This window comes from Ixodes scapularis, unplaced genomic scaffold, assembly GCF_016920785.2.
Source record: "Ixodes scapularis isolate PalLabHiFi unplaced genomic scaffold, ASM1692078v2 PGA_scaffold13__105_contigs__length_92229423, whole genome shotgun sequence".
Taxonomy (NCBI): Eukaryota; Metazoa; Arthropoda; class Arachnida; order Ixodida; family Ixodidae; genus Ixodes; species Ixodes scapularis.
The window spans coordinates 60,643,450-60,659,910 of NW_024609839.1; the positions used below are offsets into that span (position 1 = coordinate 60,643,450).

Here is a 16,461-nt window from a genome sequence, read left to right on the forward strand (position 1 = left end):
ATTTAGAAAAAAAAAATATTATCAATGTAGTCACACTTCAAATAAAAAAAATGCTGTATAAAATTTAGGCACAACTAAGAACATACACATAATTACAACCACTGGGAGCTGCTAGTATTTTTGTTTGACGTAAAAATATTGAAAGCTAATAATATTAGTTATCTGGAAATTATAACTTTTGATGGAAACGCTTCACACAGACTCACCAAAAACGAAAAAACAATATCCGTAAGGAATTGAAAAAAAAAACAACAAAAACATTCCCGGTCAGCGGAGTGAAGCATGTTTACGGGTAAAACAGCGCGAACAAGGACACAGGAGGAAGAAGATGCACACAGTGAAGCATCCTGTGTGGACGTGTGCAAGACACGAACATCATTGACGCGACGAGACAGCCGAAAATAATTTTGGTGTGTGTGGATGGAACACTTCTTAGCATTAATAAAATTGTGACGCGTCCATGTTTAGGCAGTTTAGGCAGCCCCAGTGGGCGTCTCTTTGTCTCCCATGCAGACGAGAAATTTAGCCCGTCCACTAACACTGCTATCCTCTATGGCGTGCATCACGCAGCACTGATGCACGACCGCACGCCTCTAGATCGAAAGAGGCAGGTGTACGGATTGAAGCTGCAGGTTGAAAAGGGTCATGAAACGACGTCGCGATGGAATGTTCATGACTTTGCAGAGGCGCTGATTCAGAAGTGCCTTTGTCGCGGCAAAATTGCGAGGATAAAAGGGAACTATATCTCTCAGTCTTGCCTTCGCAAAGCTTCATGACATAACTGTGGAATCGAAACCACGCGCCTGACGACAGTCGAGCGCGGCTCATAGATTGGACACGAGAACTGCGTGAGCACTCGACTTCGGCCCGTAAAAATCGATGCCTCGTCGGACAGTCGGGTAGTGGCTCATGTCCAACCACGCCGGTGATGAGAATAGTCGCGAGCTCTAACAATGCCTGGAGCTTAGCACGCGTTTTCTTGTTGGCCAACCCCAACGCGTGGCTGTGATCAACGCTGGTAACATATAGGATAGGCACCAGGTCACGTGGCCCCTTGTTCTGGCTTGGGGTTGAGGGAATAAACGATGCTAACATACTTCGATTTTTTTTTTCCCGACTGCCATTGCCTAGAGAGAAAAACTAAGGCAAGTTTATTCAGTAATTAACGTTAGGGAGTGATTCTAAGTTGTATATCACAGCGAAAGTAGAAAAATCGTTTCAGCTAGGGCTCCTTTAATTCCTGGGTTCTGCAGCGCTAGCTTTCGCTACTTGTCCTCCGTGCTGCAGCTTACTGACTACTCGGCCACCGATCCATGGATACGAGTAGTGTAAAGAAAAAAAGACGTCAACATTGAAACACTTCTTAAAACACGAGAAAGGCGAGAAAACAGCAGTAATATACCCTAAACACTATATCTGCATAAACCTTTCGGACACTTTTTGGGGACACTTGACGACACTTTAGGTCAAATAGCCCGATTCAGAAATCAAACGGTACCTTTGTTTATTGACTCTTATGACATCATGTTCATAAAATTAACACTAAACATGTGCCAAACACTATAACACATGGCTGAGTACACATAACCCAGGATCACTCAGATAGACACAGGGGATCCTGGGTTCGATCTCTATCCCAGCACCTGTTTCGATCTGGATGAGCATCGTACCGACGCGCAGTCGTGTATCGGCATACTACATGATGCACTTTAAGTGCCTCCCTCCAGCTAGCGGTGGTACTGCACTGCCAAAATTTCCCATTTGCAGCTAAAACACCACATGAACATTGGGGCTGACTAAGGTTTCGCTGTCAAAACATACACACAACACTGTAACGCAGTGTGAGCTCGGCGACTGCAAAAGCGAATTACTCGTAATACGAAGGCGGGCTTTGTGTACCACCAGAACCCGCAAGCGACAGCGGTGGGCGCAGTAAGGTAAAGAGGGAGGAGCGCGAGGGACTTGCTACAAAAGGAAAGCAACAGACCCAGCAACAACAGAAGCCAGTCATCCTCGCACAGAGGCCAACAGGCTGTTTACAGGGCAGCTCACGGATAATTTGTTCGGTGCTGTGCGTCTCTGCGGAATGCCGAAGAGACAGCTACTTCTTTTTTTTATAGGGATGCTCTACTGCCGCGGCTCTGTAGCATTCTTGCAAGTATACATACGCAGACTGTGGATTCGCCATTTCAGAGCTTTTCTGGAACGGAACGGAATCTTGGAGAACATAATAGCGCTTCACGACAGGGACGAAGAGTAGAAACGAGACAACACAATGCGCTAACTTCAACTGGTTTAATCGTCAGAAAATCAAGGTTTTAAATACTCTGCATCCTCGCGCCATTCAGCCAATCCCATGCCACGCCACTGATCGCAAGAACTCTGTTTCTTTGTCGCCCAAGTCGATCGACGCCACGCTGACACATCGATCCCCGTAGTTTTTTTTTGTCAGGTCTGCCTCTATAATTTCCCTTACCGTCTTATTTCTATGTTTTCTAATAACAGTGCACAAATTAAATTCAGGTTTGCACCCACAGTCATGGCAGTCCATCGACAAATGACCGTCACGCTGTCCGCTCACTTTTTGGTTGTGTTCGCGCAATCTGTCGTTTAGACATCTTCCCGTCTGTCCCACGTACTTTTTACCGCACGTCAGCGGGATCTCATAGATGACGCCTTCTGCGCATTCTACAAACGGGCTGCGATGCTTCTTCACGCAGCCAACCGGTGGTTTGCAGTATGGGTCCGTCATTTTGCACAACTTGGCAAGTTTTTCCGGTGCCGAAAAAACCACCCGAGCATTTACGCGGTTTGCTATCTTTTTTAGATTGTGTGCCACTCTTTGTTTCATTTGGGCCACATCCTGGTCTGGACTCGCTACTATTCGTAGCTTCTTTAAAACCTTTTCTGCAACAGACACCAGGAGCGTCCCCGGAAAACCGGCAGCCACCAAGCGTTCTGACTGCTCCTTCAGACCTGAAGGCATCGCATGATGACACGACCTTCTGATGGCGTTCACAAAGCACAAATTTACAATTCCTCTCCTAATAAGTTTCGAATGGGATGAATTGAACGGCAACAGGGGCTTATTTGCTCTTGGTTGGAATTTCCAACAGACATATTGCTCCGAAAGTGTGAGCCTGATATCTAAAAACTGTATGACGTTGTCCACAGGTACCTCGTGCGTAAGCTTGAGAGGATCTAGGACGGTACTAAAAACTGTTAAAAGGCTGTTAAAACGGAATCACCACGCCTGGCGAACAGGGTGCCGAGTCATGCGAGGGCGCAAAGGGCGGAAGTGGGCGACCACGTGACTGACTGCGAAAGTCAGCAAACTGAGAACGACTCCGAGCGCCCAGATGACGAAACAGGGCTGGAGGTCACTCAGTCCCAGCGCTGCGTCTCCGGTCTCCGAGGGACGGCCGTACTTGAATTCCCGCCTAACCCTACTCTTGAATTCCGCCATTTCTTCCGCTCGTTCAAACAGACCGGCTACAAAAGCACGGCCGAGGAGTTTGTTCATGGACCTGTAGTATGGCGAATTAGATTTTATCTGAGGTCCCGTTATTACGGGTGACAGAAGCGTGTTCATTCGAACGAAGCCGACGCGAAAGAGCTCGTCTTTGAGGCTGCCAGCCTCGTCGGAGCTAGGCCTGAACACGAACACGACTTCCGTACCATTTCCTACACGCAGCATTCCTGATCCGTCCCAGCAATCAAAATTCGGTTTCTTGACCCATGTAGAATCAGCCCGCACCACCTCTGCTTCTGGAAAGTTAACTAGGCAAGCAGCGAAGCCCAGATTTTTAAGGTCATTCAAGGACGCGTACTGGGGAAGCTCTCCGCTCAGCGGTACGTTACAGAACAGCGAGGTGATGACTCCCTTGTACCCTGTGGTCAGTACTGTTACCATCAGGTACCATACCCCGAAAAAAATCCTCAACGAGTGAGCATTTAAAGCGTCCGGAGGCACGGGGTACGCCTGCTGAACCAGGGACGCCGCTAGAAGGGCAGCTACGGCGTGGAAATCGCACGCAGTTTGAAGAACTTTTTGGGCAAAGAAACAGATAAACAAAAAGATAATGAAGCAAGCCAAAAGAGTCACCCATACAAAGGGACCGAATGGCAAGAAGAGGACAGCTTCTTTTGGCAAAGGCTGCAGCGCTTTAACAAACGTTGCGAATCCCGCTCTGTCGAAACGAAACAGCGTCGATATTGTTGGAAAGTAGAGATCCTGCCTAAAAACAAAGGGATAATAAACGAGCGTCCCTGAATCCACCATGTTTTTACCGACGTAATACTTCAGGGATTCGACAGTACTTACTTGGAAAATATTTAGGGAGCAGTTTTCGTGAAGCAAACTTTCGGTTAGCATGCTAAACGATGGACTTCGGCAAATCAACGGCTCCAAACACGCGATGGTGATTTCGCGTCCTCGAATAGGCATGTCTCTCATTAGTCCAACGGGGAAGTCACGTGGGGCACCTGGCGTGCAGTTTAGGCACCTAACGTCGTAACTTCCTGCCATCAGTATCTGCTCATCGCGCACTACAATGTGAAAATCACCGCCGTTGCGCATCTTTTCAAAGTCGTCCTTCCCTTCAACAACAGATGGAAAGATGCTAAGATTAAATTGGTTCAGGTTGCAAGTTACTGTACTCAGAGTCGACCAATACGGATGCGGAATCCATGGATTCGCTGTTCTACAAAATAAGTGCAGCGCCACGTGTCGACTTTCCATGGTGCTACAGTTATAATGGCAGTAGCCAGAAATTTTGCTGCGGATTTTTTGTGAAGTCGGTAGCACCTTTAGGAGCTGGGTCAGCACACGGATTTCTTCCTCTCCAAACTCTTGCGGTAAGATGATGTCCAGGCACGTCGAGCTGGCAGTATGGAGAAGAAGCTCCCGAAAGCCACGAGAATCCACGATGTTTTTCCAGAACGGACATCTTTCGAGCGTGGTGGTCGGCGTCGTGGTGACTTTGGCCTGGAGCAGGAGAAATGCGGATAGAATTATCAAAGTAGAACGCATAACGCGGTAACATCGACAGATGTTCAGGTTCAATAGTTCTTTCAGTGGCTGGATAGTCCGCTTTACTCAAATGTCAGTTTTGGTGACCTTTCTCTTCCGAGATGAAACTCGCAGTGACACGAACCAGGCTCCTGTGAACAGTGTGACACGTTGCCCCCGCATTGCCTATGAAACGTATAGTGTGTTTCTTCAGGATACCTTAGTTACCGTAATGTCAGACGTGCCGTGCACTGTTCTATTAACACTTTCATTCCGCGTGGCACAAACACTATTAATGCATTGTGTGAGTTACTTTACCAATAAAGGCAAGATGGGCTTACTTAGAGTTCGCTTCACTTGTTTCGATGAAGAAATAATGTTTTGAACACCTTCCTGATGACATCTAAACACGGCATTTAAAATGAGCCAAGGTAAAGGGGAGAGAAAAGTGATTTGTGCACGGACACATAAAGCGAAACAAACCGCAGATGAGTTGTGGTAGAGAGACAGGTTACGCCCAGGCCACACGGCTAAATGTAAGACGTTTCGATCGAATGACATTAAATTAAGTGGCCTGTGAATCAGCTCACGATCTCGACTACGAGTGTCATGCGTGCTCCACGCTGCACCAGGAATGGCGCGTGATGATTGGCCGATCAGATAAGAGAGAGCTCGCCTAAAATTCTTTTATGTGCTAAAAAATGGTGTTTTAAATCTTAATACTGACCCTTACGTAGTTGCTCGGTAAAGTAGGCCCCTCAGAGGCAACCACTTAAACCAATACCAACTAGATACGGCAAATATTGATACTCCCCATATAAATACTCCCTTTTTCCAAGAACTACGTGAGACTGGAACAACCTACCTCTAGAATTAACAGCAGCAAATACTCTAATTTTTCTTGAAAAAGGCCTATTGAACCTTTTCGATAAAAACTAATCTGTCACTAGTGTTTCATATTCACGTAAAATCATTGGATTTCTTTTTTCTCTGTGTGGTGAAGGATATAGTGTGAATCCCAGTTTTGTGAGTTTCTGTAGATTTTTCAATTCGGTGTCGAGCGTTGTGTATTTCTATAAATGCATCGAACAGCTCTCCCACTTTTTGTTTTTTCGTGTGTAGGGACATTTTTCGTGTATTCACTTATGTTTTTACGCGTATTTTTCAACTGTAGTTGCCACAGTGTCCGTGTTTTGTTTATTTTATTAAATGTATTATTATGCGTTGTACACTCGTGTATTTATTTATACATCCTGCTAGCCTTAACAGGCTAGCTGATGTTCGAATAAGTTCGTTCGGTGGCTGGACACTGAGGTTGACAATACAGTTATGGCGACCTTTCCGTTTCGGGATGAAATTCGCAATGAAGTGAACCTGCCGCGATTCTGTGAATTGTATGGTACGTCCGCAACATACTGTTTACAAACCCTGTGCTGTGTTTGTAATCACATCTCGCTTATAGCGATCTGAGAGACAGCATGCCATGTTTCCATTAGCGCGCCATTTCATCCGTGTGACCCAATCATCCTTAATGGATGGCGCGAGTACTTTATCGATAGAAGCCAAAAGGTTTTATATACTGTTTGTTTTGTTCGTTTTCAAGTGATGTATATGTTTTGAATACTTCCCAGGGGCGACTTGTTGCTGAATTCGGATCTCTCTCCTAGAGTGTCGAACCGGAACTGAACCGAACCAAAATCTTCGCAGCCATCTTGGAACTGAACCGGAACTGAACCGGAAAAAATATAATGGTAACCGGTTAAAAACGGTTCACGGCAATTTTTTCTATTAGCTGTATTTATAAGTAGTGATCAAATTGTATATACCTAATTACAATGTATGAGACATTGTGGAATTTCGTGACGCTTTTATAAGGGGACTATGACTAATCTTCTGTCACGTGGTCACGTTACGTCATGCTGTGAAGACATGCTGTCAAGTTATGTCACGTCACGTAGTCCCATGACGTGGTCACCTTACTCGCTTTATCAAGTGTACTTAAACTTAGAACGTCACTAGATTTATTAGCGTTGTTGACACTGTGACGTCACATGGCATTACGATTTCTCACCGCGAGTCACGCGACGCCGTGATGTACTCGATTGTCATGAGCCCGAGCCGAGTGCTCGGGTTTATTATAATCAGCATCGCCAAACGCTCGGGTAATGCCCCGTGTTTCATCAAAGATGAGAATAGCCGATCTCCAACCATGTCTGAAGCTCAACCGATGCTTTATTCTTCGCCAACCCCAGTGCATGACTATGATGAACCCAGACGGCATACTTTAATGAGCGTCAGATCACGTGGCCGCTTGTTCTAATATAGAGTTGAGGAGAGGAAAGCTCTTTTTTTTCCTTTAAGTGTTTTCTTTGTCTGCCATTGAGAGGAGAGGAAAGCTAAAGGGTGTTTTTGCAAGTTATCAACGGCAGGAATTAGCTCTTAGCGGTATTTACTGAAAGTGCTAAAATTGTTTCATGACCCTATTTATACATTACGCATCATTGAGGCACCAAAACATGTTTTCGTTTTTGCTGAACAGTCTTGGAAGGTTGTCACCGAGAATAGAAGCATTGAAATGACTAAATGTGACTTATTAATCCGACGATAGATAGAACTAGAAGTTTGTACGTAAGGAATACTGGAAAAAAAAAAAAAAAAAAAACTTTGTTGCCTTAGAGGGAAAGCCGAACTTCGGCAGCCGATCTAAATCTCACAGGAGTTTCGTTCTCATGTTCTTCCAAAAACATTGAGCACGTCCGTATTGTTTTAAACGTCAAAATATTTGGTGCAATATTTAACAAAAAAAGAAATTGAGGGTTATTGTTAACAAATGACAGAAATATAATCGTCTAATTAACACGCCCCAACGCTGTAGGGAGTCCTTCAGGAATAATAAGTATTCTCTGGGAGAGCATCGATAAAAGATAGAAAAAAACTTTCCGCCTTTCCACTCTGGTGAAGACGAAAGACCAGCAAAGCTGTACTATGGTGGGAATGAAGTAATGGCCAGCCGCAAATCGGCAAGCCAAAGTGGAAAGGCTGGAAAGGCTGCCGCCATCTATGAGGGACGGCGGTAACCACGCACCCGGCAAGCCGGTTGTCTGGTTGCCGCTGTCGCTCATAGATGGTGGTAGCTGTCCAGAGTGTTGTGTCGACATTAGATTGCTGGCGGACATGATTCTGGGGGAGACTGGCCCTTAACAGCTCCGCTGTAAAAAAAAAAAAAAAAAAAAGAGGGGGGGGGGGGGGGACATAAAGACATACTGTGCTCTAAATGTTCTTCTGCATCGTATCTTCGGCACAGACCAGAAAGCGTGGTCCCGGAAAATTCTTTGTTAGCTAAAACACTGCTGCCAGAAAGCGCGTTTTCGTGGTGCCAGACGCTCGCGCCGTTCCTCAGAACGCTGCACCAAGCAGGAATAATTTGTGTCTGCACTGAGCGCAAAACCGTCTGCAGCGTGCATTTTGCACAACCGGATTTGATTTTCTCAGTAAGAACAAATCGTAATGACCACCAGCACCTAGACCGATGACGTCGCGTGCAAACCATGTTAAACAGTTCAGTTTTCTGGTGAAATACGATGTTCTCAACACTAACAGATGTGGATGTCCAATTAGTAAAGTTGTGCAGTATAAATCAATCTCGTGATGATAGGCGGTATCATAATAATATGTTAGAGAGCGCATGGCCCCCAGACAAAAAAAAAAACGAATAAAAGTAGAAGAAAATAGAACGGAGCGCGTTTGTGTTTCCGCATTTGGCATTTTTTGGCGCTGCCAGGAAGGGGTGTCTAAAGACCCTCTATCCTGGGAGAAGTGACGGCATTCATTGTTGTGGAGATGCTCGAGACACGTGCCGCGCGCCACTTCTGGGAAGAACATGTCGTCCGAAATCTAGCTCAGTGCTACGCTGCGCCGCCATGATCTTCCCAAGGGCTGCACGTTGCACGTGCCTCGTGCATCGACGCACCTTGCGCTTATTTTGAAACATGAAGGGGCTTCAGGGGTGTCCCTGGCTGTCCCTGTTTGCACTCCGAGTGCGGATGGTGTTAAATTCTTAACCGCATGCACTCTAAGTGCGTGCGGATGTGTTGTATTTTTCTTATTTTCCTTCACTCCCGGTGTGGCGCAATTTGGACGCGGGAAACTCTGAACGACAGTGACTTACCATAACTGAAAGAAAAGCTAGGGCTCTGGCGAGCTAGTAAATATTAATCAACATAAAAAAAAAAACGGAAACACGGAACAAGAAGAACACACACAACACCGTGTGTGTTCTTCTTGTTCTTTGACTCCGGTTTTATTGTGTGACTTACGATGTTTGTAATATTGGCATCATCGAGTATATAAAATATTAGTGGTTGCGTGGTGTGTAATTGGGCGGAGACGTCTGTTTCGGAATTCAATAGATTTCAAACAAATGCAGACTAACCTGTTCTCTTTATTTATAAATATTCTTAAGTGATTAGCATATTACGTGCGCACTTAGCTGCAGATTGAACTATTAAGCAATTATATGGCGTCCATATTCACACTAACTAGAGCCTCCCTACTCCGCTCACGCTTGCGCGCCTTGCTGAATGCATTGTAGTTGTGCTTTTTGTCGCGTTTCTCGGCAATTTTTTGCCTCGCTCTATAAAGTGTAACTTATCTTTATTACCTAGCTGCGAGTCATCATTACGTGCACAACTTCTCCAATTAGTTATATAACACGTTTTGACTATTTCCCTAGGCGACGTGCCGCATACGCGTGTAGAAGCGAGATGCAGCTCAGGAATCAGCCTTAGCTTTGGCGCTCACTGAGTTTGTAGATTAGAACGCCTCAAACTTCTTATTCTGTCACAATTCTAAGCAGAATTTGCTCTTATAATCGAGCGCGAAGAAAATACTCCTTTGTGTTTTCCCATAGGAAGGCATTACCGGGAGTCAAATGTAGACTGCTCGCTGTCTGCTTCAAAATGCAGCAGCACACGAGCGCCACCTGAACCTCTAACGTTTATTGTAATAACTCTATGGTTGCGCATGTTCCTTTTCTCTGTGCTCGTCTTTTTGTGCGCTGTTCTGTTCACCATGTCATTGTTCGAAATACTTTGCCTGGGTATTGTCATCCTTCACCCCAGCAATGTTTCGAAATGTCCGTTCTCTCTATATCTGAGATCAAGTTCCTCATCCCATCAAATAAACATGAACGAAAAGATTTTGCATATTTTTTTATTTGAGCATTTTCTACCCCCAAAACACTTTTCCCGAAAGCATATAAGTTGGACATATATAGTCCGCGCTCCCCCTTTGCTCCATGCTCCGTGCAATATCGACGGCGTGAGCAGAGGAGCGAGCGGGCCTCCAGGGGGGGGGGGGCGGGGGGGGGGGGGTCGAAAAGTTCGACCCCCCCCTAACCCCCCCCCCCCCCCCCCCCTTCCTTCCCGCCGCCTACGCCACTGCCTATTAGGACCTCGCTTCGTTGTTGGCTCCTCGGCGCTCTTATCGACTGACGCCGCAATCCCATTCGCTGGTGAGCGAATGGGATTACGAATTGTGTGACACCGAGGGCTATTGGCCGCGCCAGCAATGTTATATATGTGACGACATGTGTGAGTGAGCGAACGAATCATAACAGCCGCGTTATTTGTTCTTAGACACTTACGGTGACGTCATGGGGTAGGGTAGACCGGCCTTTACGCCCTTCTGTTTGTCCCCCCCCTGCATCTTCACTGTTTGACTACGCAGAGAGGACGTGTTGGACGTAAACACCTTTTTCCTCTCGCGGCCTGCCGGCCTTGGCTTCCGGGGAAATTAACGAAATGGAATCGCGTGACCAAACACCGAAGGTGGAATCGTTATCTGGACGTCGGGCCCGTAAGCAGCCCTCACGAGATTCGTCTATGTTCCAACGTGTCTGCTATCGATCGTCTGCTACCGATGAAACGCAAACTTCCGCCCAGTCCACGCACGACAGGCACCTCACGTAACGCGGTTACTCAACAACTATCGAATACGGTAATATCGGCCACTCTTATGTTTGTCAGTATGATTGCCCACATTGTATCTGCGTAAAAAGAGGAACTGGACAATTTACTGAACGTCAACAGCCAGTTAGAATAAGATAGCGTGTAAAATCTCACACCGTATAGGTCAGTATTCTAGATAGGCCCGAATTCAAAACGGCAGAACCCTCTCATGGCAAATATCCAGATATAAAATGGCGTAGTTTTCTTTTAATTTAAGAACAAACTATATAATTTTCTTTTTAGCTTGGAACTTTTTACTAAGAACACGAGATTGCGTTATCGACATTCGTCGACCACATCGGCGCTACTTGGAGCTACCTCGGTCCTGTTCATTTCATTGTACAAAGGAAGCGGTGCGCGGAAATGGCTGGCGTGCACAGACTCCAATGAAGCTGCTCTGACCAATACCATCGAAGCGAGGACGAACTGACGGCAGTCATTTGCCTGACGATTGCAAGCTGGGCGACTAGCCGCCGCCATGTCTCTGCTCGAGCAGGCACGCCCGTGCGATTACGAGCTTGCCAAAGCTACGTTCACCCGCGCGTTGCACGCACTTGCACGCATGGGGCACCCCTTGTGGCGCCATGCTTGCAATTGCGTTTCATACTTAATATACAACCCTGTCAAAGCTACTGGCGCGAGCGCGTGGCTTTATCTAATGGCTCGTTTCCGCGAGAACGCGTGCAAGTTGTCTACGAGATTAAACCCCATGCTGGAGCCAGCAGCAGATTTGACAGCGTTGTACACTAAGTATGAAACAGAGTATAGTTAGGGCTGGAGCAGCTTCCACAGAGCTCAAACACTGTCAAATCGACTTCTTCGAGCGCGTCGCTTATTTTAATCATAGCCTCGTTTAAGTTAAAAAAAGAAAAAAAGAAATGAGAGCAAAAATGGCGTCGTGTCTCGGCGCTGAGCGGCGTAACCTTGACAACCGTAGCTGACGTTGTGACACAGCGGCGCGGCACTGGGCCATGTCATAGCATCAGATGTGTCTTTAAAGGCCTGTTCACACATACAGTGGAGCGCTAAGTTAGCGCTACGTGAGCGCTTCAAGGAGCTCGTGGCGCTTCCAGCGCGTGACTTTGTTCTAATATAGCGCGTGGTTAGCGTTTTAGTAGCGCCTTGTTAGCGTTTTAGTAGCGCCTTGTTAGCGCTCCAGTAGCGCCTTGTTAGCGCTTCAGTAGCGCCGTGTTAGCGCGTCAAAAGCGCTTCTTGTACCGTGGTGCTGCGGATTAGCAGGTGCACTGCGGTTTCGGTTCCTGTGGTTGGATGTGCATCAGCAGCACCATGGCGGACATGTGGGATGCTGAAATAGAAATGCGACAAATGCTCTTACATACACGATTAGTGCATATCTGTGTTAACTCCCAGAAGATCCTTCTGGGTGCGCGAAATCTTTCGCCGTCGAGATACCGACGGGTACCCGGTGAACCTTGTTCCTATAGGCTGAGGTACCGATACACAGAGCTTTTTCGAAGGCGATTATTTTTACCTGCGTGTCCTTGAAACCAGGGTCACGCATATCGAATAGAAAGCGATGAGGTCGTACCCAATCAATTAGTCGCTCAGAGTCCTTGACTCTGGGTCGCCTGCCCGACCCTCTGCTTAGAGAGCGGCTCTTTTACTTCCTCTTCTTTCAATGCCAAAGGAAAAACAACAACCAAGGAATCGCCGTGCGCGCGCTATTCCGCAGCAGCAAGCACGGCACAAGGGGCGTGAGAGCGCCAACAGAGCGCTTCTGTAGCGCTAACAGAGCGCTAACAAAGCGCTTCTGAAGCGCTGACAGAGCGCTACATCACGCGCCAGGAAGCGCCACATGAGCGCTCCTTGGAGCGCTCACGTAGCGCTAACTTAGCGCTCCGCAGTATGTGTGAACCGGCCTTTATAGTTGTTCCGCGCGGCGGTGCGATGCAGCGAAATGTTTGCTCACATGTGTTTCATGCTTTATTTTAGAAAGCGTGTCAATCTATCGCAACAATTGTTCCTGACCATGTATTTAGGACTGCCATAAATAATCAATACTGCTCAGATTGAGCTGCGAAGTGTACTACTGCCACTAATCCCCATTCCCCTCTGTAATGCCAATGGCCTTGAGGGTATTTTAAATAAATAAATAAATAAATAAATAAATCGCCGAATGACGTGGCCGCTGTAGAAGGGAAGGGGAATCAAGGAGGGCGCGCGAAGGAGCTCTTTCTGGCGGCTGTCCCTATTCGCACTCCAAGTGCGTGATACGCCAATCTTGCTACGCTAATCTTGCTACGCTAATCTTGCTATGCTAATCTTGCGTGCGGAGGCGTGGTAACACTGTTCCGGAGGTACGAAAACGTTGGTACTAGGGTTCCTGCATGTTTCCGCTCAGCGAAACACCACATCAGCGGAGCGGCAGAAACGTGCAGGCACCCTAGAACACATGCCATAAGCTCTCACCTTTGTGCTTTTACAATGGCGTGTTGGCAGCCTCGGCGAGTCTATGGAAATATTAGTTGTTCCGTCGAGTTAATTCAGGGGAGGACTTGTTTCGGAATAAAAATAATTTCAAACAAATGGTGTTGTTTTTTCTAAAATAAATTAATTAGCACTGGGTGACTCACTTGAGATTAAATGGTACTCGCGTCTCGGGGATTTTGGAGACTAAGACACAGGCGATTGGTGTGTGTGTGAGAATGTGGAAAAGGGGGGCGTTGGTCTCCCCTTCTCACCCCAAGTCAGGGATATCTCAAGCGCAGAAAAAAGAAAAGAAACTGGAGCTGGTGTAAGATTTTCAACTTGTATTGTCGTGAGCTTATGGATGATGGGGCAATCACGTAGGAACGTGGAAGGGAAAGGGGGGGGGGGGCAGGAACATCAGTCAGTTCCAGTAAACAATAATTTAAAGAAAAAGAACCGCCCCCCCCCCCCCTCTCTCAGTCTCCTGATCACTTTCAACACTACTAGATGGGGGAATGCCTGAAACGTCCCTGGCTTTTAAATATAAAACTGCACGTTTGTAAGTAGACGTGAATAGATGTGATGGCTGTTAAAAGATGCTTGGGTGTGCTTGTGTGACAGAAGATGTCAAGCATGCCGAGGGTGCTGAGCACTGGGAGTATGTGAGCCTGCGGGTTTGTTAGTGGAAGTTTGTAACACGTTTGTGTGTGTGGGGGGGGGGGGGTGGGGGGGGGGGGCGGGGGCCTAGGTTGTTTGTGTTTTAAAAAAACTGTTCACTAGCCCCCCCCCCCCCCCCCCCCCCCCCTATTCTCACATTACTGCCCCCGTCAGCTAAACACCCAGAGTTAATGAGCTGACTGTGGAACAGGCGCATATACATGAAAATCTTAAACCTGCTATCGTGCTTTTTTGATTGCAAATAATAAGATTTCCAAAAAACGACAAAGAAACAGAAACTGAAGGAAAAATCGTGGTCGTTTGCGTCCTGCTTTGATGCCTTTTCTTTCAAGTCCCGAGTACAGTTCAATCTGCACTGAAATCCGCCACGCAATGCTAAGCACTTAAAAAAAAAAATAGAAAACGGGTAAATATGAATTTGTTTGAAATATAAATTCCGAAACACAAGTCCCCGCCCAATTAAACACCGCACAATCACTCATATCTTTATGTACTCGATGATGGCAACATGAAAAACATCGTAAGTTACATAATGAAACCGTAGACACGGAACAAGAAAAACACACAGAACAAAAACACACAACAAGAAGAACACACACGGCGTTATGTGTGTTCTTCTTGTTCCGTGTCTTCGGTCCTATACACCGACACGCGGGCTTGACGTCACGGAGCTGCGGCGGCGCTGCGATCGCGCCGGAGCCGGGGGGTGTGGGCAAAAGCGCACACGTTTCGCATGGGCGTCATAGCATTTCAGCCTGCCGCGAAGCTGTGTTGCCGTTAATTGCACCGAAATGTACAAGAAAAGCAGCGGAATGAGTTTCCACAAGTTCCCGGCAGACTCTGAAAGGCATAGAAGGTGGATAATATCCGTGGATCGAAAATAATGGTCGCCTCGCGCGAACGACCGTTTGTGCAGCACACACTTTCTTGGAGGCAAGTGCGGCTTCCATTTCAATCTCCGTCCCGAGGCTTGCTTATGTGCAAGGAAACCGCTGTCTGATCGAGACCACCCGGATTTTGTTCCCACGGTGTTTGCGCACAACGCCCCGGCCAAGCGCTCGTCGGAGGCTCGCTACGCCCGTGCTACCCAGCAGAAGGGAATCGGCGACGGAACGGCAGTGTTGTAGGCGTTACCAAAAAAAAAAAAGTAACGAAATACGTTACTCGTTACTTGCAAATAAAAGGTACGCGTTACTGAGCTACGCTATCTAAAAATAAAAGGAACGCGTTACCGCTACCGATAAAAAGTAAGGCACGAATTACTTCTGCGTTACTTTTTTTAAATTATGCTTTAACCCATTTCACGGCTTTGATGATACAGGTCATATATCAAGAAACATTATGTTCATGCAGAAACTGAACATAATTAATTTATCTCTTTTTACGGTTTCACCTAAATACTTACGAGAAAAAACGCAAAGAAAAACATGGCTTGACGCCTTAAACACGGAAACAATTGAAGTGTAATTTCTTTAAGACTTGGTAAGTAGTAACGACTAACGTAACTACGTTACTTGAAATAGTAACATAAGTGCGTTACCCGTTACTGTGTCGAAAACGTAACGTGTAGGTTACTACGTTACTGAAAAAAGTAACGCGTTCCTGGTAACGCCGTTACTTGTAACCTGTTACCGTCAAAACTCAGAACGGACAAACCTTTACTGGTTGTAATGCCTTGTGGTCATGAGGGTATGAAAAATATCATACCTTGACTTGAAGACGCTCTGTGAATTTAATCAACTAATGAATACAGACACTTCCGCAGGCCCACAGTCTTCGGATCCCGCCGGCAGTGCGGAAACCGACTCGATGTAATCGTAGACCTCGAGAGACTTCTACTCCTGCACCGTGTCGGCCGTGAAGTGGCTTGGCGAAAAAACTAAATAAACGACGGCCTGAGCCGTCGACTTCCGAGGCAGCAACTTGACGTCGGAAGTCCAGCAGGCCTTGTTTACTGCGTACGGATCCTCGTAGGCAACGCCGTCCACGCACAGTTTGTTTCGATACCGCTACCGTTCAGGCTCGAGAAACGAGCTCAAATAGTCGGGCATACCATACGACATACGTTGTGAAGAAATACGACGCACAAATAAAGATACAAGCGTCCCTACAACGTCAACAACGAGCGCACGCCATAGAGCGCAATGGCGAAAACACGGACAGCCGGGCTGCTTTTGCCCACATAGCCACCGCGCATGCGCGGCCTTCCGGCCGTGTTGGTAAACAGAGCCGCTCCGCGTGTCGGTCTATATGTTCCTAAAAGGGGCACTGAAGTCGATACTGAGATCCTCCTTTTGTGGTGACAGCTTCATAGACGCGCTAAGCATCCCAACA

The 16,461-nt window shown here is 46.9% G+C and overlaps 1 protein-coding gene across 1 annotated transcript; it reads right to left on the bottom strand.

Moving 5' to 3' along the window:
• Window positions 1-3,244: 3,244 nt before the first annotated feature.
• On the bottom strand, window positions 3,245-3,913 carry LOC115316606. Its single transcript, XM_029976035.2, has one exon. It carries the CDS (start codon window positions 3,911-3,913, stop codon window positions 3,245-3,247), a length of 669 nt encoding a protein of 222 aa, XP_029831895.2.
• Between the last annotated feature and the right edge of the window lie 12,548 nt (window positions 3,914-16,461).

Coding starts and splice junctions, on each gene's coding strand:
- LOC115316606 (XM_029976035.2), bottom strand. CDS start 3,913: ATGGTAACAGTACTGACCACAGGGTACAAGGGAGTCATCACCTCGCTG.